Genomic DNA, 24,263 nt, shown 5'->3' on the forward strand with positions numbered 1-24,263 from the left:
GATATGGTTGGTAGTATTTGTAACATATTGTATGCTAGTTCCATCTCCTAGGGAGTTCTCTAGCCATGATAGTATGATAGTATGCCAAAAGAGCTGGCTCACGGGCAACCCTCCTGACCAGACATCTTTGGAAAGATGCTAAAGGATCATTCTCAGGCTAGCCAGATGATTCAAATAATCCCTGTAATCCTCGGAAGGTTGGCTAGTTCCAGAGGTTCAGCTATCGATTTGTCATCCTTCCAGTGAGGTATAGTGGTTAAGAAAAAAGGTCTTGCTGTTAAACAGAACCAAACTGGAATACCAGATCTTTCTACCAAGTAATTTTGGACAGCTGTGACATAAAGTGGTTATAGTGAAGTATAAAAATATGGGCAAGGTCCCATTGTAGGAGCTTAGTACACATTTATTCCAATTTGTTCTATTATTTTAAGGAGAAGATTGACTGGACAGTTGGGGACTGGATAAGTCAAGTAGTGGGACAGAGGGGCACTTAAGTATTGTATATTTATTTTGTTGCTTTTAGTATAACTTACATTATTCTGGTAGAAAATATTTGTATTATTGAGTCTGAATACTAGGTAGCTAAATTGTATAACTAACCAAATTAACCTTCATTTACACTCTGTAAAATTTCAGAGTTCCAGAATAAATAGATGTCACATTTATAGATCTATACAAGGAACTGATAATTAGAACTTTTTACAGCAATGTGGCATGCAGATCAGACCATCTTTAGGGCATTAAATATTATTGGTCCTTTCCCACACATCCCAACATGTCTTACATTTTTAAGTACTACAACAGTATCAGATATGTCTGCTTCTTTATACCTATCTTCCCTTTCATCCCAAGTGTGAAAATTTTTTATGTATAAAAAATTGTGAGGTGCCTAGGAGATATGTGACTGTTCCTGCTTCTTCTCTTTGGCATACAAAGTCATGATTTATAGCTTTTATATTAAGGTAGGTTTCAAAATTTTGCTTGGGCCTCTGTTGTATTTTTTTTTCAAACTAGTATTTTTGAAAGCAAAGCAAATATTCCAAATAAAATAATCTAGTAACAAGAACTTTCTACTGTCTTATTTGCAGAGAATCCATTGTTATTAATCTAGTGAAGAAATCAAGGAAGCCACCAGAATCTTGCCAAGATGAATATACAGATTACATCAAAGTACAGAAAGCCAGAGGATCAGAACCAAAGACTTGTTTTAGAAAGATGGAAGAAGGTTCTTTGGAAGCCCGTGGGTATAGAGAAGCAGTTGATTCCAGATCCAGACATAGAATGTTTGAACAAAGATCCCCAGGTGAGACGTTCTGGACATATCCAGGACCATATAATATTTCACAAACAGTGGAAAACCAGTTACCTCATTGCTTACCAGCTCAATCAAAGAAAACATATGACTCTTTTCAAGATGAACTGGAAGATTATATCAAAGCGCAGAAAGCCAGAGGACTAGATCCAAAGACTTGTTTCAGAAAGGAAAGAGAGAGCTCTGTGGAAACCCATGGGTACAGAGAAATTGATTCTGGACCCAGACCAAGAATGTGTGAACAAAGATATTCATTTGAGACTTCTCAGACCTACCAACGACCATACACTACTTCACCAGTGGAAAGCCAATTATATCACTGGTTACCAGCTCAGTCAAAGAGGACATATAACTCTTTCCAAGATGAACTTGAGGATTATATCAAAGTGCAGAAAGCCAGAGGACTAGAGCCAAAGACTTCTTTCAGAAAGATAAGTGATAGCTCTGTAGAAACCCATAAGCACAGAGAAATGGTTGATTCCAGACTCAGACCTAGAATGTTTGAGCAAAAACTCCCATTTGAGACTTTCCAGACTTACCCAGGATCATACAGTATTTCACAGGCAGAAGAAAACCTGTTACCTCATCCTTTACCAACTCATGACAACAAACAGAGATTAGACCCTGTGACCTACTGTCAACCCACCAGAGACTATTTCCCAGAAAAACCAGTACCCCTGAGCCTTAGTCAGCAGGACAATAACTCTGGCACATACAGTGTAGAATCTGAAGTTTATAAGCACCTCTCCTCAGGAAACGATACCAGTGAGCATCAAGCAGGTCGTAAGCGGAAACATCAGAAGAGAAGAAGGCACATGGAGAAAGGTGAAGAAAGGCCAGAGAAGGAGCAGTCCAAGCATAAAAGAAAAAAGGGTTATGGGGATACAGGTCTAGACAAGGACAAGGGCACTGGGGAAGGGAAAAGAGGCAGAGAGAAACTCAGTGTCAGTTCAGGAAAGCTTAAGCATCGAAAAAAGAAAAAAAGCCATGGTGTACCCTCTCAGAAGGAAGAACGTAAGCACAAGAAAGAGAAAAAGAAACCTGTTGAAGAAAAGACGGAAGAGGAAATGCTTTGGGATGAGTCTATTCTTGGATTTTAAACTTTTAGCCTTGTTTACCCCAGGAGAAATAGAATGGGGGAATTTAGACAAAGACAGAAACATCCAATGAAGAAAAAGAGAGGTGAGTACAGTCAGTGTCAGTTCAAGAACGCTTAGTTTTTTGTGTGTAAAAATTGAAATTGACTTGAAAGAAGAGACAAACAAGCCTAAACCTCACCTCTGAGAAAGAAGAACAAAAGAACACAGATAAGAACATAAGAGAAAAGGAAGCCAGTTAAAAGACAAACATGTCAGTGATTTAGGACGAGTCTTCTCTTGGATTTTGAACTTTTAAGTTGTGTTCCTTTAAGGTTGAATTGAAGAAATAAGTTGAAGAGTTTGGTTTCATGAAATTCATGTTATTTGAATTTCCCTAAGTGAACAGTTACTTCAACCGTTAACAAAAGCCAAGTAAAGTAAGAGTATTCAATATGCCTTTTCCTCAAGTTATTTTTCTCATTTCTTAACATGGAAGAAAAATTACATATTTCCTATGTATAAAGTAATTTATCTTAATGAGGCTGTCTCTGCTCCTGTTCATCCAGTTGCTCTGCTAGTGAATTATTTACCTATGGGAGAAAATTAGTTTTAAATGAGAAAATCAGCAGGCATTATAGAATCCATCCTCTGTTTGAGTTGTGTTAGTGTTGGTGGTATTTTTTATTGCTATTATATGTTTGTTTATGTTTCTTGGTTTTCTCCAAGGAAAATATGTGAAGCAATTTAGATTGATTTTTTGTTCGTTTGTTAAATATAATTTACAGTGTATTTTTGTATTTTCTAGTTCTGAAAGTGGGAAAGTCTATAATAAATGTAGATGATATATAGTTTTAAAGAGTTCTCTCAAAAAGTACTGATAAAAAATCAGTCTATATTCTGTAAATGTTTATATTATATTAAAGTGTTTTAATTTCTATATATTGTTTTATGTAAATAATTATTTCCCAGCTGAATATTATTTTACTTTGGGAGTGAGAGGGGAAATAAACAATTTTCACCTCTAAGGAGATCACACTGTAAAGTTTTTTGTTTTGTTTTCCTTACTGATATTTCTATTTATTTATTTTTTAATTCACTTTTTTAACACCAAAAACATTCTGTATTGAGGTATAGCCGATTAACAATGTTGTGATAGTTTCAGGTGAACAGTGAAGGGACTCAGCCGTACATATTCATGTATCCATTCTCCCCCAAACCACTTTCCCATCCAGGCTGGCACATAACATTGAGCAGAATTCCATGTGGTATACAATTGGTTTTTGTTGCTTATCCATTTAAAATAATAGCAGTGTGTACATGGCCTTCCAAAAGTCTTTAACTATCCCTTCCCCCTGGCAACCATGAGTTCCTTTTCTAAGTCTGTGAGTCTCTTCCTGTTTCATAAGTAAGTTAATTTGTATCATTTCTTTTTAGATTCCACATTTAAAGGATGTCATATGATATTTCTCCTTCTCTAACATACTTCATTCAGTATGACACTCTCCAGGTCCATCCATATTGATGCAAATGGCCTTTTTTTCATTCTTTTTAATGGCTGAGTAATATTCCATTGTATATGTGTACCACATCTTTATCCATTCCTCTGTTGATGGACATTTAGGTTGTTTCCATGTCTTAGCTATTGCAAACAATGCTTCAATGAGCATTGGGGTGCATGTATCTTTTCAGGCCATATTTTTCTCTGGATACATGCCCAGGAGTGGGATTGCATGGTCATATGGTAGCTCTATTTTCAGTTTTTTGCAGAGTCATATGGTAGCTCTATTTTTAGTTTTTTAAGGAATCTCTATACTGTTCTCCATAGTGGCTGTACCAATTTACATTCCCACCAATAGTGCAGGAGGGTTCCCCTCTCTCCACACCCTCTCCAGCATTTGTTGTTTGTGGAGTTTTTGATGATTGCCATTCTGACTAGTGTGAGGTGATATCTCATTGAAGTCATCAAAACAGTATGGTACTGGCACAAAAATGGAAATATATAGGTCAATGGAACAGAATAGAAAACCCAGAAATAAGCCCTATAGTCTTGTGATTGGTCTGTTCATATTTTCTATTTCTTCCTGGTTCAGTCTAGGAAAACTGTACCTTTTCCATTTCTTCCAGGTTGTCCATTTTATTGGTGTATAGTTGTTCATAGTAGTCTCTTAGGATTCTTGGTATTTCTGTGGAGTCAGTTGTAACTCCTCATTTCTAATTTTACTGATTTAAGTCCTCTCCCTTTTTTTCTTGGTGAGTTTGGCTAAAGGTTTATCAATCTCATTTATCTGTTCAAAGAACCAGCTTTTAGTTTCATTGATCTTTGCCATTGTTTTGTCTCTCATTTATTTCTGTTCTAATCTTTATGATTTCCTTCCTTCTACTAACTTTAGGATTTGTTTGTTCTTTCTATAGTTGCTTTAGGTGTAAGGTTAGTTTGTTTATTTGAAAATTTTTCTTGTTTTTGGAGGTAAGATTGTATAGCTATAAACTTTTTTAGAACTGCTTTTGCTGCGTCCAGTAAGTTTTGGACCATTGTACTTTCATTTTCATTTGTGTCTAGGTATTTTTTTTATTTCTTCAGTAATCAAATGGTTGCTTAGTAGCATATTGTTTAGCCACCATGTGTTTCTTAGAGTTTTCTTTGAAGTTTATTTCTAATCTCATAGTGTTGTGATCAGAAAAGCTGCTTGATAAGATTTCAACTTTCTTAAATTTACCAAGGCCTGCCTTATGGCCCAGCGTGTGATCAGCCCTAGAGAATGTCCCATGTGCACTTGAAAAAATGTGTAATTATTGATATATATGATCCTATTACCATTTTGTTAATTGTTTGGGGTTTATTTTTTTGCAGATCGTTTCCTTCTCTTGTGTTTCTTGCCTACAGAAGTTCTTTTAGCATTTGTTGTAAAACTGGTTTAGTGTGCTGAATTCTCTTATCTTTTGCTTATCTGGAAAGCTGCAAGGTGGGAATTCAAACTATATATCATAAGAATATTCACAAAGATACCAAATTACTCTGATATTTCCAAAATAGGTAATTATTCATTAAAATTAGCTGCACACATTAAAAATTAAAATTTTAGTCAATACTGGGTAAATCATTTAAATTGCTGGTGTGGCAAGTTTGATGAGAAATAAGGATGTGGTGTTGACTGCATTCTTGGAGAAGTTATCAGTGACTTGCTCTAGTAAATGGTTTTGAAATATTTTCAGTGGGTGTTTTTGGCCAAAAAAAGCTTTTTTGGCCAAAAATGAACTATATCTTAACCCCACCATAAAATAAATTTTCTGTTACCTACTTTGGCACATTTGCTTTGCTTCCAGCTTCTGCAGCTGAACACTTGGAAGTAATAGTATTTTGAGATATTTAAATATATATTCAGGGATCAAAAATGATCTCAACTTCTAGAGTTGAGTGCTGAATATAGCAAGATAAAAGTTATTAGTATAAACATTAAATCCACATTTGGCTATGGAAGACAATACAAAAACATGTTTGAGGAGACATTGTTTTTAAGATACTACATGTGGGGGGAGAAAAAAAGATATTACATGTGAAAACAATGTTGGGATTTTTATTACATGCTTGGCTTGAAAGGCTAATATGCATATATATATATATATATATACACACACACACACACATATATATATATAATCACATGTGATTTAAGGCAACTTATTGAACTCAGTATTCAGACAAGTAAATTAATAACACTTAGTTTCATAGGTATATCCTCAACTGAATAGAAAGTAGAAGGAGGCAAATTTTGACTGAATTTAGAAAATAATTTTCAATGATTGTAGCTATGGAGAAAAATGTAATTGGCTGCCTGGTTATATGCATGCATTGGACAAATGATAAGAACTGACTCATAGCACATATCCAGGAAAGAAATTTGAGGAAAAAAAAAAAAAAATGAAGAACGTAAGTTCTGCTCCACAAAGAGCTCACATTCTAACAGAGAAAATGGACTAATAAAGAAGAAACTATAGTGTAAATTTGATAAAGGCTACAATGGGAGTGATGAAAGATGCTGTGGGTAGCAAGGGTAATGCTTCATGAGATGGAAAGTGGGTATTCAGGAAAGGCTTCCCAAAGGAAGTGACATCTAAGCAAACCTTTTCCTCTCAGTTCAGACCTACTTCTTTGATATATCCACTTGGCTATCTAACAGGTACTCCAAATTTCACATAGCCAAATAGAGTGCCTGCTTGTTCCATTATCAGTCATTCATCTCCCAGTGTTCCTCATTTCTATAAAACCTTCATCCAGTTACCCAAGCTAAAAACCATTTTGGAGCACCTCTTCACTCCTACATTAGACCATAAGCAATCCCTCTTGATAATATCACCAAGATATCTCTCCTAATGTCCAATTCTCTTCATCTTCAGTTACCAGTGTCATCTAAGACATCATTATTTTTTGATCAAACTGAGAAAATAGGTATGAGAGTAACTGAAACATTGAAAGAAGTCATTACAGGCCCTGAATTGCAAGTGAGTGGAAAAAATGGTACAGAATCAGCAAGAAATCATAGAGCACTCTGGTGAACTAAGCCCCAAGGACTTCAGAACTATCCAGCATAAAGTTTTCTCCAGAAAAAACAACACACATATAAAATGAAAACTCCTGGTTTCAGAAATCAAACATAACAGGCAGAAATATAATGGGTAAAGTAAGGAAAAGTTCAGACAGTAGTAGATGGGGAGGAGACTAGAGAAAGTGGATCCCAGGAAGTATGACAGCAAAATAAACTTAAATTGGAAGGAATACAAGAGAGAAGAGATTGTGGTAAAGATAGTAAAGGAAATAGTAGAAAATAAAAGTTTCAAATTATATAGATTGACAGAATAGATAACAGCAATGGATATACAAAGAAATTTGTTGTAATAGGTGCAGTGTTGTGCTCCCCAGAATTGTCACACTTTTCAAGATAGAGACACTCATCTCCCCTTCTGGGGAATTGGCCTTGTTTGAAGGGAACTGCCTCTCCTTAGGTCATGCCCTCTCCTGGGCATAGCCCACATTGATGGGATAATGTAGGTACATAAATGTCAGGCTTCTTGTTTCAATTTTGGGTAACTCTGAAAGGCCATTGGATCCACTGAGTCCTTTGTTGGGACTGTATTACAGTTCAATTTCTCTGCTAATCCTGCTTCCCTCAGAAGTGTTCTTCTGAGCATGCCCCCTGTAAATTACCTACAAACAAATCTCTCTCACCAATTTCCCCCAGAAATCTATCCCAGACAGGAGGTACTGGGAGCAGTCTTAAGGAACAGACTCTATTTTGGAGCAGGCTATGAGATTCTGTCATTGACAGTGAAAGAGGACAGTGGAAAAGGTGACTTAAAATTCAACGTTCAAAAAACGAATATCATGGCATCTGGTCTCATGACTTCATGGCAAATAGATGGGGAAACAATGGAAACAGTGAGAGACTTTATTTTCTTGGGCTCCAGTAACACTGCAGAGGGTGACTGCAGCCATGAAATTAAAAGACCCTTGCTCCTTGGAAGAAAAGCTTTGACAAACCTAGACAGCATATTAAAAAGCAGAGACATTGCTTTGCCAGCAAAGGTCTGTCTAGTCAAAGCTATGGTTTTTCCCATAGTCATGTATGGTTGGGAGAGTTGGACCATAAAGTAGGTTGAGTGCCGAAGAATTGATGCTTTTGAACTGTGGTGTTGGAGTAGACTCTTGAGAGTCCCTTGGACTGCAAGGAGATCCAATCAGTCAATCCTAAAGGAAATCAGTTCTGAATATTCATTGGAAGGACTGATGCTGAAGCTGAAGCTCCAATACTTTGACCACCTGATATGAAGAGCCAACTCATTAGAAAAGACCCTGATGCTAAGAAAGATTGAGAAAAGAGTAGGGTTAGACCTGGAAGACTGACAGAGAGGGTTATTATCATTAACTGTTTAGGTAAAAGGGGTCATTGAGAGTTTCTAGGCAGAAAAAGGAAATGAGAGGGAGTTGGACTGGATGGTCTAAAGTGAATATAAAATATAATGTTCCCATTTAAAAATCAGTGTGAAGCTGGAAAGGTAAACAGGACAGGAGATCAGACACAGGATGTGTGGCATCAGAGACTAGGGTGGTATCAGAGGAAACTGGGAGTAAGAGACAGATGAAGAGAGTCTGTGAGGTTCTCTTGGCAAGACTCTGAAATGCCAGAGCTGGGTCATAGATTTCTGAGAAATATATGAGCTCAGAGGCAAGAAAGTGGGAAAGCAAAGCTCAGCTTCGGACAGGCGAATTTCACAGTGATATCAAGAAAGTGAAAGAAGCATCATGATGTCATTAGAGGAAAGAGGTAGCCTTAAGATTGAAAAAGAAACTTAACTAATTTAAAAACAGACTGAAGTTTCTTGGGACCTTTTAATCAAGTCCAAAGAGAATTAAAAACTAAATATTAGGACTTACCTGGTGGTCCAGTGGTTAAGAATCTGCCTTGCAATGTAGGGGACACAAGTTTGATCCCTGGTCCAGGAAGATCTCATATGCCATGGAGCAACTAAGCCAGTGTGCCCAAACTACTGAGTCCATGCTCTAGAGCCCATGAGCTGCAACCGCTGAAGCCCATGCACCTAGATCCCGTGCTCCACAACAAGAAAAGCCACCGCGAGGAGAAGTCAGCACACTACAATGAAGAGTAGCCCCCACTTGCTGCAACTAGAGAAAGCCCACGTGCAACAACAAAGACCCACCATGGCTAAAAAAAATTAAAATATTAAAAAAGCTTTAAGTACTAACATATAACAATTGACCCATGAAACTTGGGGTCAGTAAAGTTTCACTCTGCACCTCAGTTTAAGATAGTCACTTGGAAAACAGATGTTTGGGAGTGGCAATGATAAATCATATTCTGGAAAGATAGAAGAGGATTCCCCACAGATCTACTATTCTATAAACAAAATTAAATTATTAGCATAACCTCACTAGAGGTGAAAGTTCGTTGCTGAACCACAAAAGATACTGGGATTCTTGGCCTCTGGAGAAGAACTCAGTCCGGGGCCAGTCACAAGGCTTGATTACTCAGAGCTTTAGTGTAATAAAGTTTTATTAAAGTGTAAAAGAGATAGAGAAAGCTTCTGACATAGACATCAGAAGGGAGTAGAAAGGGTGCCCCGCTGCTAGTCTTTAGCTGGATGTTATATAGCTACTAGCAGTCTGCTAATTAGAGCAAGGAAATGTCTCAAAACTCAGAGACTGGCACCAGGCCCCTCACCCACAACATGCATTTTGAGATAACATTGGCACAAGGTGAGTTGTCCGGTGCCATAAAATGACTGACATGAATCTTGAAGAAAGACAGGTTTCCAAGCAAATACAGTCTCATCAACATAGCTTAAGAGAACATTTGCATGAGTAAAACATACTGGTTTGTCAAATCTGTTTTGAGTCTTAGGCTGAACAGACTTGAAGACAGAGTCTAGGGTAAATACATAGCTCATTAACATAGCTTAAGACAAACAATTCCATTAAGAAAAACACATTGGTTAGCTCAAGGTTTAAGAAAAGTTAAGTTCTGGTGGAGCCAGGTGTCGTCATGGCAACACAGAATTTTAAGAGAAACCTCTTTTTAAATTAGTATAGAGAAGGGGGAAAAAAATCTAACACTTGTTTACTTCCTCCTGCTGCTTCAAGTGGAAGTGAAGTCGTTTAGTCGTGTCCAACTCTTTGTGACCCCGTGGACTATAACCTACCAGGCTACTCCATCCATGGGATTTTCCACACAAGAATACTGGAGTGGGTTCCCATTTCCTTCTCCGGGGGATCTTCCTGTCCCAGGTATCGAACCCAGGTCTACCCACATTGTAGGCAGATGCTTTACCATCTGAGCCACCAGGGAATTCCTGCTGCTTAAGAGAGAGATAAAAAATGTCTGACACTTGTACCCTATTTCCTCCCTTTGGAGACCCCTGGCCTTCCTGCCTGTTACCGTCTCAGAGGTTGGCTCCATTTATGTTTTCTTCCATTTGTTTTTGTATAATTTTTAAATATATTGTGGCAAGATTCCAGAGGAAGAGTTCATAAACTCTTTAATTGGCTTACTGAGGGTAGAACAATGGGTCAGGAAAATCTGTGTTGTATTTCTTTTCAAAAGATTAGCTGTACTTCAATCTTACCTCACCTAATATGTATACAAGGAAGGAGATAAAGCATAAAATAACCAAGAAAGTAATCATTAATTTGGCATATATATATATATATATATATATATATAATATATATATACTCCACATGTTTTTATTTTCCAAAGCTGACAGAGCCCTAGTGGAACAGGGCTCATTCCTGTCTCACTGCATCTTATAGCCAGTGAAGTCAGGAGGTGATTCCTGAGGCTTTCTCTGAATTTAGTGTAATATTTGCTATTTAATGATTGGTAGCAACACTGTTATCAGGTACCCAGGTAGCTTATAGTGCAACAGGGGGAGAAAAAAACCCATACATTATGGGGAGATGACATGGAGTGGTGCAGACATTGGATTCAGATTCAGAAGATCTATGTTAGGAAGAACATTTTAAGCTGACTGCTTTAATGTAACTAGGGGCAGGTCATTCAACCTCTGAAACCTTGCTTTTCCTCATCTGTAAAATGAAGATTTAAAAAACTCACAAGGTTATTTAAAGATTAAATGAGATAATGTATCAACATAGTTTCTGATGCATATTGAACTCTCAGTGAATGTTAATTAAATTAGAATATCAGTTAGCATTAGGGAGACCGTGATTAAGTGCTAAATTACATGGTGGTGATGCTAAGAAAAAGCCCTTTCTAGTGGTCACAGTTGTTCAACAGTAAACTGAGTTATATCAAGAAGTACTGAATACTGGCAGTGTTCAACAGCTGGATGATTATTATGCTAGATTTACAGGGTGCTCTGAAGCATTAAATATGGGGTTCAATACCAACCTTACCCTTATATTTCACTAACTTCACTCTTACTTTTTCTATTTTCCTTTATCTACAATTTCATCACTTAAAATTTTTTTTTACCATCAAGCCCCTGTCTTTGTAAGCTGCCTTGACATTTTTTGGAAATGAAGCCTGATATAAACAAATAAATTTCACAAAAATTGTATGTGGAATTAGACCTGGGAATTAAAAATTCTGTGGTTTCATTTTTTGTACTAGGAGAGATTTGATAGGAAAAGTCTGCCTTTAAGAAGGCTAAAAAAATGAGTTTAAGTCACAAACTCTTTGCATTGACACTGTTTTCAGACTATTGCTTTGTGGGAAGGCACATTTTAAACTTTTTTTTTTGGCTACTCTGGGTCTTTGTTGCAGCATGCGGGCTTCTCTTGTTGCAGTGCGTGGGTTCTGTAGTTGTGGTGCATGGATGGGTAGAAATTTACTATTAGCTAAGATTTTATAACAGTGACTATATAAATGAATAATTACACTGCCTCACATTGGTTAAGTTTGAGTTTGTAAAACATTTTCATGTCACCTTTATTATCCTCAGTTCATAGATGAGCAAAGTAAGTTTTCCTGTGATGTGCCCCAAATCACACATCTCCCTATCTGTAGGCAGTTATTACATAATATCTGCATGTCCATCATAGTGTGTCTAATTTATCAAGTTTCATATCCTCTGCAAGAGTGGAACATCATCATCTACCAAAGATCTTCCCTAATTAAAAACACATGCAAACACCCAAAGTATCTGTAAAGGGGACTAGTCCCTCTTCCTAAACTGTGCTTCTCCCCAAAGAATTGACTTTTAATTCCATCAGAAAAGTTTAAATCCTATGGGCTGAAGAGTGTCCTTAATGAGAATGCAAATACTCTTCAAAGAGTACTTTATCCAGCCATTACCAGCCACTAATTTCACCTGTGGAAAAGTGGCAAGAGAGAAAATAGACAGCTCGTGGAAGATTTGATGTGAGAAGAGGGAACTGGAACTAGATTTGAGTATCAATATTGGGCTAGGCAGGCTTCCCAGGTGGCGTTAGTGGTAGAGAATCCTGCCAATGCAGGAGATGGAAGAGACGTGGGTTTGATCTCTGGGTCTGGAAGATCCGCTGAAGAAGGAAACGGCTACCCACTCCAGTATTTTTGCTGGGAAATCCCATGGACGGAGGAGCCTGGAGAGCTACAGTCACAAAGAGTTGGACATGACAGAGTGACTTAGCACACATTTGTTCTTTTTAATTTATTGCATTCATTCTGAGACCCAAATGGAAAAAAGAGGAAAAGTGAATCTCAGAGTAGTTAAGTCCATTAGTCAAGATCATAGAGTTAAAGGCAGAGCTGGGAATTGACTTCCCATTTTTGTGACTACTGAAGCTGACAGGAAGTTCACTATCCCTAGGGAAGGGCTGGCTCAGAATGGCTTCTAGGTACCAAGATTCTTGGCAGGCATAGGGACATCTTATCAATTAAGCACAGTAGTCACAATGTCTAGGCCCCATGGTACTTTCAGGGGTCCATGAAAGTGGTTTAATTTAGAGAAGGGGTGTCACTCAAAATGGTAGTGTAGCAAACTCCTGTTCATGTATTGATACAAAAGCAACTAAACTGGCAAAAACTCAGCCTCAACTTTCACAGAACTCTGGAATCTAGTCAAACTCTCACAACAACCAGAAGAAACTTTAATGAAGAAAGAAGCTGTGGCATTTTAGTAAGAGAGAGCTATGGCACTTAAAATAACTCTCTTACCATCCTCATTTCCCAGACCAGCAGCAACCATGAAGATTCCTAGTGAAGGTTGCTAAGTGCCACGGGGAACAGTACAAACCTTATTCTCAAAGATAGTGGTTGTATGCTTTGACTAGTATGACAGCTCTCTGAAAGACCATCTCAGGGACTTCCCTTTGTTTTTTTGACTTGGAGAGTTCCCAGGGCTGGAGAGACTTCTCTGCAGCATTTGTGATGGTTAATTTTATGAACTTGACTGGATCATTGTTCCAAGACATGTGATCAAACATTATTCTAGATGTTTATATGAAGGTGTTTTTTGTGTAGAAGTAATCAATAAACCTATCTATAGTAAGAATAGAGGAGAATTTTATTTGAGCCAAACTGAGGACTATTGCCCAGGTGACAACCTCTCAGAAAGTTCTCAGGAACTGCTCCAGCAAAGCATAGTTTTCAACAGTTTAATGTCTTATCAGAACAAAGAACATCAAATATGAGGTACATTTCTTTAAGATTACAAAAAATACAGATCAGCATATACACAGTGAGTCAATATGGCATTGGTGCCTGGGAATGGAGCCTTATCATTGAAGGAGTAGTAGCATTGATGTCCCAGAAAGGGAAGCATTTATCTCTATATTCCAAATGACACACTTCTGGACAACACATCCTTTTCTTTAATGGTTAAAGCAGATGTACAATGTATGTTTAATAGGCCACAAAACAGGATGTTCTGGTTAACATAAAGTTTAAGTTAAATCATGAATAACCTAGAATGACTTCCCATACCTCAACATGTGAACATTTCTTCCATCATTTGTACGAATTTAACACTGAAATCAGTGAACTTTGAGTAGGGCACATAACCTTTCATAATGGATAAGCCTCATCCAATCAGTTGAAGAACTGGCTGGCCTCTTACTTTTTTATTTTTTGGCCATGCTTGTGGGATCTTAGTTCCCCAACCAGGGGCCAAAACTATGCCCCCTGCAGTGGAAGCTCTCAGGACCTCCAGGGAATTCCTTCCAGATTTTTTACTTACCAAACCTCCACCATTATGTGACTCAATTTCTTAAAATAAATAAGCATCCTGTTGGTTCTGCTCGGAGAAGGCAATGGCAACCCACTCCAGTACTCTTGCCTGGAAAATCCCATGGACGGAGGGGCCTGATGGGCTGCAATCCATGCAGTCACTAAGAGTCAGACACGACTGAGCGACTTCCCTTTCACTTTTCACTTTCATGCATTGGAGAAGGAAATGGCAACCCACTCCAGTGTTCTTGCCTGGAGAATCCCAGGGACAGGGGAGCCTGGTGGGCTGCTGTCTATGGGGTCGCACAGAGTCGGTCACGACTGAAGCGACTTAGCAGCAGTAGCAGCAGCAGTTGGTTCTGCTTCTCTGCAGAATCCTGACTAATATGGATTCTGGCACTGAGAAATGGGATACCGCTTTAACAAATGCCTGAAAATATAGAAGTAGCTTTGTATCTGAGAATGGATAGAAGCTAGAAGAGTTTTGAAGTGCATGTTAGAAAAAGTGTAGTGTGCCAGGAAGAAACTGTTGGTAGAAACATGAAACTAAAGGAGATTCTGATGAGAACTCAGAAAGGAAAAAGGATCATGTGGTAGGAACCTTAAGGAAAGATGATTTTTGTTACAAAGTGGCAGATAACTTGGCTGAATTGTGTCCTAATGTTTTGTGGAAATTAGACATTGTAAGGACAAATTTGGATATTGAGCAGAGGAGATTTTAAGCAAAATGTTGATGGCATTGCCCAGTTTCTCCTTGATGCTTATAGTAAAATGTGAAAGAGAGAAAGAAAAACTGAAGAAGAAATTGTTAAGTAGAAAGGCACCACACTTTAAGAGTTGAGGAATTCTCAGTCTATCCATATTGCAAAAAATGAGAAAACATATTCTGGAGAAAACACTGAATTCCCTGGTGGCTTAGACAGTAAACAATCTGCCTGCAATGCAGAAGACCTGGGTTCGAGCCCTGGAGAGAACACCAAGTATATAATTAGACAGTTGCTCCATTAGACTATGGATATGATTCATGGTCTAATCAGCCGTCTCAGCAGAAGCCAGGAATAGAGATGGGGTTATACCATCAGAAACGTTGCCAGCTTTGACTGAAGAGAAGAGGGATGAGACAAAGTGAAGGAAGACTGTCAGATGTCTGGGATTCTATAGGACAGGATAATAGACATATCCAACTGTGAACACATGTTATCCTTCAAGAAAAAGTAGAAACAACCCCAAAGCTGGGACTATCTCCTCCTTGGCTTCAACGAGTCAGGCCTGGGACCTCAGGAGTGGGGCTGCTACCCCAAACAGATCCAGAAGGTAGAGCTTCCATCCCTGTGAGCCTGGAGGACAGAGCATTGAACCAAACAGAATTATTCTTAATCTTTGAAATCTAATGGAATTTTTTGTCTAGGTTTTAGACTTGCTTATGACCTTTGACAGCTCAGTGGTAAAGAATCTCTCTGCCAATGCAGGAGATGCCAGTTCGATCCCTGGGTCGGGGAGATCCTCTGGAGTAGGAAATGGCAGCCCACTCCAGTATTCTTACCTGGAGAATCCCATGGACAGAGGAGCCAGGTGGGCTACAGTCCACAGGGTCACAAAGAGTTGGACGTGACTGACCAACTGAACAACAACAATGACCCTCGGCACCTTTCCTCTTTCCAATTTCTTCCATCTGAACTAGGACTGTCTATGCTATGCCTGTCTTACTATTATATTTGGTAAGCAGATAACTTATCTTGTTTCACAGTTTGACCGCTGGAAAGGAATTTTGCCTCAAGATCAAGCATCTCTTGAGTCTTCCCTATACTTGATTTAGATACTATTTAGACATGGGACTTAGAGTTGAGCTGTGGTGGGTTAAGACTTTAGGCTGTTGAGATAGAGGTAAAAGTAATATGCATGTGAGATGGACATGAAATTTGGGTATCTCAAGGGTGGAGTGTTATGAACCGAGTCGTGGCACCTCAAAATTCAGATGTGGAAGTCCTAACATCCCCTGCTTCGGAATGTGACTGTACATGGACATATGGTCTTTAAAGAGGTGATTAAGTTAAAATGTGTTACTTAGGATGGGCCCTAAACCCATCTGACTGGTATCAGTATAAGACGATATTTGGACACACAAAGAGACACCAAGGATATGTTCACACAGAGGAAAGGCTATGTGAGGACAGTGTAAGGAGAGAACTATCTGCAGGCTGAGAAGACAGGCCTCAGGAGAAACCAAGCCTGCTGACACTTTGATTTTGGACTTCTAGCTTCCAAAACTGTGAAAAAATTAATTCCTGTTATATAAGCCACCCAGTCTGTGGTATTTTGCTATGAAAGTCCTAGTAAAACAATATAACATTCAAAGGTAAAAGTATCGACTGCTGTTGTTGTTTTTCAGCTGCTAAGTCATGTCCAACTCTTTGTGACTTCATGGACTGCAGCATGCCAGGCTCTGTCCTCCACTGTCTCCCAGAGTTTGCTCAAATTTATGTCCATTGAGTTGGTGATGCTATCTAACTATCTCAACCTCTGCCATCCCCTTCTCCTTTTGCCTTCAATCTTTCCTAGAATCAGTCTTTTCCAGTGAGTCAGCTCTTCACATTAGGTGTCCAAAGTATGGGAGCTTCAGAATTAATCCTTCCAATGGATATTCAGGATTGATTTCCTTTAGGGTTGAGTGGTTTGATCTCCTTGCTGTTCAAGGGACTCTCAAAAGTCTTCTCTAGCACCAGCATGTGAATGCATCAGTTCTTTGGTGCTCAGTCTTCACTCACATTCATACATGACTACAGGAAAAATCAGCTTTGACTATATAGACCTTTGGTGGCAAGTGATGTCTCTGCTTTTTAATGCACTGTCTAGAGTTTGATGACTCTACACATGGACATCTCCACATGGTCAATACTGAAATCAGACCAATTATATTCTTTGCAGCCAAAGATGGAGAAGCTCCATACAGTCAGCAAAAATAAGACCTGGAGCTGACTGTGGCTCAGATCATGAGCTCCTTATTGCAAGATTCAGGCTTAAATTGAAGAAAATAGGGAAAAACACTGGGCCATTCAGGTATGACCTAAATCAAATACCTTATGACTATGCAGCAGAGTTCAAGAATAAATTAAAAGTATTAGATCTGGTAGACAGAGTGGCTAAAGAACTACGGATGGAAGTTCATAACATTGTACATGAGGTGATGGCCAAAACCACCCCACAGAAAAAGAAATGCAAGACAAAGTGGTTGTGTAAGGAAGGTTTACAAATAGCTAAGGAAAGAAGAGAAGTGGAAGGCAAGGGAGAAAGGGGAAGATATAACCGACTGAATACAGAGTTCGAGAGAACAGTGAGGAAAGAAGGCCTTCTTAAATAAGCAATGCAACAAAATAGAGGAAAACAATAGAATGGGAAAGACTAGAGAATTCTTCAAGAAAATTGCAGATGTCAAGGGAATAGTTCATGCAAGGATGGGCACAATGAAGGACAGAAAAGGTAAGGACTTAACAGAAGCAGAAAAGATTAAGAAGAAGTGACAAGAATACACAGAAGAACTAGACAAAAAAAAGGTCTTAATGACTGCACGACCACGACAGTGTAGCCACTCACCTAGAGCCAGACATCCTTGAGTGTGAAATCAAGTGGGCCTTAGGAAATATTTACTACAAACAAAGGTAGTGGAGGTGATGGAATTCCAGCTGAGCTATTTCAAATCCTAAAAGATGATGCTCTTAAAGTGCTGTACTCAATATGTTAGCAAATTTAGAAAACTCAGCAGTGGCCACAGGACAGGAAAAGGTCATTTTTCATTCCAATCCCAAAGAAAGGCAATGCCAAAGAATGTTCAACCTACTGTACAGTTGCACTCATTTCACATGCCAGCAAGGTCACTTTCAAAATCCTTCAAGCTAGGCTTCAGCAGTATGGAAACTATGAACTTTCAGATGTACAAGCTGGATTTTGAAAAGGCAGAGGAATCAGAGATCAAATTGCCAACATTAATTGGACCATGGAGAAAGCAAGGGACTTCCAGAAAAACAGCTACTTCTACTTCATTGACTATGCTAAAGCCTTTGACTGTGTGGATTACAACAAACTGTAGAAAATTCTTAAAGAGATGGGAATACCAGACTACTTTACCTGTCTCCTGAGAAACCTGTAAGCAGATCAAGAAGCAACAGTTAGGATAGGACATCGAACAACAGACTTGTTCAAAACTGGGAAAGGAGTGCCACATTTTGTTTAGCCGTTCCCCTGTTGAAGGATATCTGGGTTATTTCCACTTTTTAACTGTTAGGAGTAAAACTGTTATGAACATTCCTGTAAATGTTTTGGTGTGAACATAAATTTTCATTTCTCTGGGTAAATTGCCCAGAGTGTCATTGCTGTATCTATCATATGGTAATTGCATGTTTAGTTTTGAAAAACTGCCAAATTGTTTTCCAGACTGCCTGTACAATTTTGCATTCCCATTGGCAATGTATGAGTGACTCAGTTTATCTAGTCTTGCCTGAATTTGTTTTTTTAATTTATTTATTTATTTTAATTGGGAGATAATTACAATATTGTGATGGGTTTTGCCACACATCAATATGAATTGGCCACAGGCATACATGTGTCCCCCTCCTCTGCCACCGCCACCTCCCTCCTCTATTCCTCTGGGTGGTCCCAGAGCACTGGCTTTGGATGCCCTGCTCCATGCATCAAACTTGCACTGGCCATCTATTTTACATATGGTAATGTACATGGTTTTTCATTTATCTGGCTGCATTGGGTCTTAGTTGTGACATACGGGATCTTCACTGCATCATGTGGGTTCTTTCATTGAAGCCCGTGGACTATCTAGTTGTGCACTTGGACTCAGGAGTTGTGACACGCGGGCTCTCTAGTTGTGGCACACAGGCTCCAGAGCACATGGGCTCAGTAGTTGCAGCGCATGGACTTAGTTGCTCTGTGATATGTGAGATCTTAGTTCCCATACCAGGGATAGAACTCACATCCCCTCCATTGCAAGGCAGATTTTTAACCACTGGACCACACAGGAAGTCACTGCATTTGGTTTTGTCACTGTTTTCTTCAGCCATTCTGACAGGTGGAGTTAATATTTCATTGTGCTTTTAAATTTTAATTTGCATTTCCATGATGGCTGAAGATGTTGAATATCTTTTCCTGTGCCTATTTGTCCTCTGTTCATGCCTTTTATCCATTTTATAATTGGATTAAGAGGCATGAAGTTACCTCTAGAGAGCTGCCCTGGCTCAGGCTAACAGACAGAATAAGAGAACGTGAGGCTCCTTGAGACTCACTTTTCTTGACAGGGAGAGCAGAAATGGAGCTAAAGCTGTCAAATGTGCCTCAAATTAGAAGTGAACTTGGATATGGAACAGGATTAAGAAGTGGGGCAATCTCTGGGTCCATCTGTGGAGATCCGGATAAGGCAAAAAATGAAGGGAGATGCGGGGAAGAGAAAATGATTCTAATGAGCTGTGAAAATTGAAAACTTTATCAGATGATGTATTAGTTTGTTATGGCTGCCATAACAAGATACCACAGACTGAGTAGCTTAAACAACAGAAATTTAATTTTAAAGGTTGGAAGTCCAAGATCTAGTTGATTCTAATGAGCTGTGAAAATTGAAAACTTTATCAGATGATGTATTAGTTTGTTATGGCTGCCATAACAAGATACCACAGACTGAGTAGCTTAAACAACAGAAATTTAATTTTAAAGGTTGGAAGTCCAAGATCCATGTGCCCACAGGTTTGGTTCCTTCTGAGGCCTCTATCCCTGGCTTGCAAATGGCTGTCTCCTTACTCCTTCTTCACATGGTTGTCCCACTGTACATAGACACCCTGGTATTTCTCTGTGCGTCCTAAACTCCTCTTATAAAGAAATAATATTGGGTTAGGGTCCACCCTAACAGCCTCATTTTAACTTAATCACCTCTTTAAAAGCCCTATCTTCAAACACAGTTGCAATCTGAGGTACCAAAGGTTAAAGCTCCAGTATATGAATTTGGGTAGGACATAGTTCAGTCCAAAACAGATGGTATGAGAAATACCATGGTCTGAGAAATTCATCTCCCTTTTAGCTACCTTCCTGGAACTATTACACAACACTTCTGCAATCACATCATTAGGTAGAAGTTGGTCATGTGGCCATGTTTGGCTGCAAAGGGAGCTATAAATGTGGTCTTTTCCTAGAAACATTACTGTACAAAATAAATTAGGGATTTGTTTATTAAGAAATAGTTTGATATAAAAATTGATATAGATTATATGCTACCACTTTTATACCCAAAGCAGGAAGAAGCACTGCCTCAATTATCATGTCTTTCTACTCAATTTTCCAACCACAGTTTTCATGGGTTCAAACAAAAGTGCTGCTTCAAAGACACCTGAGCTTACTCTCCCATCTTCCAGAATCCCCTGCCCCAGACTATGCCTGAGTCATCATAATTTAGCATGTTTAATCTATGTCATGCATTCACTCATTCATTCATTCAATAAATATGTTTTGGTTACCAATGATATGAGAGGCTCTGTGAAAGGTACTAGAGATACATCAGAGAGCTTGACAGACATGGTCATGGTTTCCATGGAGTTTATGTTCTAGAGGGGTTGATACACTCAAGAATTAAGAGCTATTAAGAAAATAATATGGGGAAATGTGACAGAGAATGACTAAGGTTGGAAAGGCAAGGAAGGATTTTCTGAAGATGTGACTTTGGTCTAATCAAATAGCAAGATGTAGTCAGCAGTGGGAATATATAGGAGCTGAGCACTTGAGGCAGGGGAACAGCAAGAAGAAAGGCCCTTAGATGTAGGCAAGCTTGGCACTTTTAGGAAACAGCTTGTGTGCCAGTGTGTATTGGGAGGACAGTGTCAGAAAATGAAGTTAGAATGATAGAAGGGGCCCAATAACAAAAAGGTCTAGTGGGCCATGGTAAGGACTTTGAGTTTATTCTTATTATGATGGAGCCACTGGGTGCTTTTTAAAAGGAAGGGATAATATTATTAAAATCTACTTTATTAAAGCTTACTCTAAATGTTCTTTGGAGAAAAGACTGAAATAGAGCAACTGTATGATCAAGGAGACAAGTTTAGGAGGCTATTGCAGACAGAGTGAGAGGTTACAGTCTTGTAGACAAAGTCTTAGCAATGGAAGGGATGAGAAGGGGTTTGAAATGAGATATATCTTAGAAGTACGTGTTATTTGTGAAGCCTATGAAAAATCTGGTGGGGGTGGCATGTGGTTGGATGTATAAGCCAGGAGGTCCTGAGAATATTCTTGCATGTGTGCATGTTCCGTCACTCAGTCATGTCCGACTCTTTGTGACTTCATGGCCTAGAGCCCACCAGGCTCCTCCATCCATGGGATCTCCCAGACAAGAATAGTTGAGTGGCTTGCCATTTCCTTCTTCACTGGGTCTTCTCAACACAGAGATTGAACCTGCATCTCCTGTGTCTCCAGCATTGGCAGGTGGATTCTTTACCACTGAGCCACCTGGGAAGCCCCTGAGAATATTCTTGGCAATGGCACAAAACAAAATAAATAAGCAAACACACAAAACCCAACTGTACAGCTTCACACTCTAATTCAATCGGAAAACACATGTCGATTCCATATATGAGCATGACACAACTCTAGATTCGGGAAGGGATACAAAGACATTAAAAACCAACATCACTATGGCTGATTCATGTTGCTATATGGCAGAAACCAACACAATATTGTAAAACAATTATGCTGCAATTAAAAAGAAATAAATTTAAAACAATCAACTTCACTGAGCTATAATTTATGTTCAACATAATACATCCATTTGTTTTTGGTTTTGCTGCATGGCTCATAGAATCTTAGCTCCCTAACCAGGGATCAAACCCAGGCTCCTGGCAGTGAGATCACCGAGTCCTAACCACTTGGCCACTATGGAATTCCCAAATGCATCCACTTTAGGTATATAATTCAATAAATTTAGATATGTGCATTCACATATATAACCACTGCAATCAACATATAGAACATTGACATGAAGGCTTTTGAGAGCTCTATCACTTTCTTCATGAAGCTCATCATGTTTTTAGAGAGAAAGAAACACATACAAGTAAGTTGGAGAAAGGAAAAGGATAAATTTCAATTATTGAAACAGTTCTTAATGGTTGTGGCTTTGGAGAGAATATCCACTGGGAAATGCCTGGTTATAATGCAAATATATTTGGGGCAAGAGGCTTACCATCAACATAGAAGGTCAAGGGAGAAGTCAGGCTAAGGTACCACATGACTTTCTTGTCCCAAAATATCTCGCGAAACTGAAATACCCATAATTATTCACTACTTTGGCTTAAAATATTTAGAATTATCTTTGGATTATGAGTAGTAAAATGCACATAAATTTCCCAAGAGAGATGTCTTTAGGATATGTAGAAAGCCAACACTCCACTAACATATGTATGTTAAGTCATTTATAGGATTTGCTGGCTACCACCTTATTAGAGGATAGTGATCTCTAGGACAAATAAGGAACTACAAAACAAGTACAATAGTCTCTCATCTTCTCTGGTTTTTTTTATCTTTCAAGAGAAAGCTTTCCTGCTTTTAGGATATCTTAAATCACTTTGTGGTGGCAAGCCCCATTAGGAAGCATATGACATTTGTTTTTAATCCAGAGACAATGAGAATTTTGGGGGCGAGCATGAGTTAGTTCATCTAGGTATTGGAGGAAGCCCTAGCAACTGGTGTGTGTGGGGAGCATATACACAAAGTCCAGGGCTAATTAAAGTCTAATAACTATGTTTATCCATATTGATGAGAACACGTCCAAAGTGGCCATGGTGGGAATGATGGAGGCTGTGCCTGGGCTTAACAGTCTGGGCCTTAACTTACCTAAGTGGATATAGCTTTGCTATTGTTTGACGTCCAACCTTTCTGCCTTATGACCCAGCAATCCCACTGCTGGGCATACACACTGAGGAAACCAGAATTGAAAGAGACACATGTACCCCAATATTCATCGCAGCACTGTTTATAATAGCCAGGACATGAAAGCAACCTAGATGTCCATCAGCAGATGAATGGATAAGAAAGCTGTGGTACATATACACAATGGAGTATTACTCAGCCATTAAAAAGAATACATTTGAATCAGTTCTAATGAGGTGGATGAAACTGGAGCCTATTATACAGAGTGAAGTAAGCCAGAAAGAAAAACACCAATACAGTATACTAACACATATATATGGAATTTAGAAAGATGGTAACAATAACCCTGTATATGAGACAGCAAAAGAGACACAGATGTATAGAACAGTCTTATGGACTCTGTGGGAGAGGGAGAGGGTGGGATGATTTGGGAGAATGGCATTGAAACATGTATAATATCATATATGAAACGAGTCACCAGTCCAGGTTCGATGCACGCTACTGGATGCTTGGGGCTGGTGCACTGGGACGACCCAGAGGGATGGTACAGGGAGCGAGGAGGGAGGAGGGTTCAGGATGGGGAACACATGTATACCTGTGGCAGATTCATGTTGATATATGGCAAAACCAATACAATATTGTAAAGTTAAAAAATAAAATAAATAGAAACTAATGTTGAGCCTCAAATATGGGGACTGTTTGAATAAATTGGGCCTTTTCACCTTGAAAAGAATACTGAGTCTTTTGAAAGGAAAATATCTATACTCTAGATTGTTGTTTGCCTTCAAAGTTTCAGCCATCACCTCTGTCTGAGAGCATACAGAGTGTTAGATCCACTATCTGTCATGGGATTCCCAGAAAACATGATAACAGATGAGGAGACCCATTTTACAACAACAATGTGTGGAAATGAACCCGTGAATAGAGAATCCATTAGTCATACAGCATTCTATACCATTCAGAAGCTTCTGCCTAATAGAGGCCTGCTGAAGGCCCAAAGTTCTTTTTGGAGGCAATGGTTTAGTAGCATTGGGAATCATCCGCTAGGACTTGGTATACACCGTGAATAAATGACTTTTGTATGATTCTGGTCCTCAAAAGGAATAATGCATTGATCTGGGAAAAAAGGGGTATATACTGGAGTGACCTCACTTGCCATCATTCCAATCGATTCTCATTGGAGAAATTTGGGTGCTTGGTTCCTAGAACTCTGGGCTATTGAATTATACCCTACAAATGCCACTTGTGCACTTTATTCTCCTTGTGTCTATAAGCCATAATGCA

The 24,263-nt window shown here is 38.9% G+C and overlaps 1 protein-coding gene across 9 annotated transcripts in view; it reads left to right on the forward strand.

The window, feature by feature from the left end:
* The window catches only part of ZMAT1 (zinc finger matrin-type 1), a 42,265-nt gene extending 38,937 nt beyond the window's left edge, over positions 1–3,328 (forward strand). For all 9 annotated transcript variants that reach the window (XM_070784746.1, XM_070784747.1, XM_019956408.2 and 6 more), the window contains one exon: positions 1,089–3,328. In XM_070784746.1, coding sequence (XP_070640847.1) covers positions 1,089–2,412 — 1,324 coding nt within the window. In that variant the 3' untranslated portion in view covers positions 2,413–3,328. The remainder of the gene's footprint in view (positions 1–1,088) is intronic.
* The last annotated feature ends 20,935 nt before the right edge of the window (positions 3,329–24,263 follow it).

The sequence above is a fragment of the Bos indicus genome, chromosome X (assembly GCF_029378745.1).
Source record: "Bos indicus isolate NIAB-ARS_2022 breed Sahiwal x Tharparkar chromosome X, NIAB-ARS_B.indTharparkar_mat_pri_1.0, whole genome shotgun sequence".
NCBI lineage: Eukaryota > Metazoa > Chordata > Mammalia > Artiodactyla > Bovidae > Bos > Bos indicus.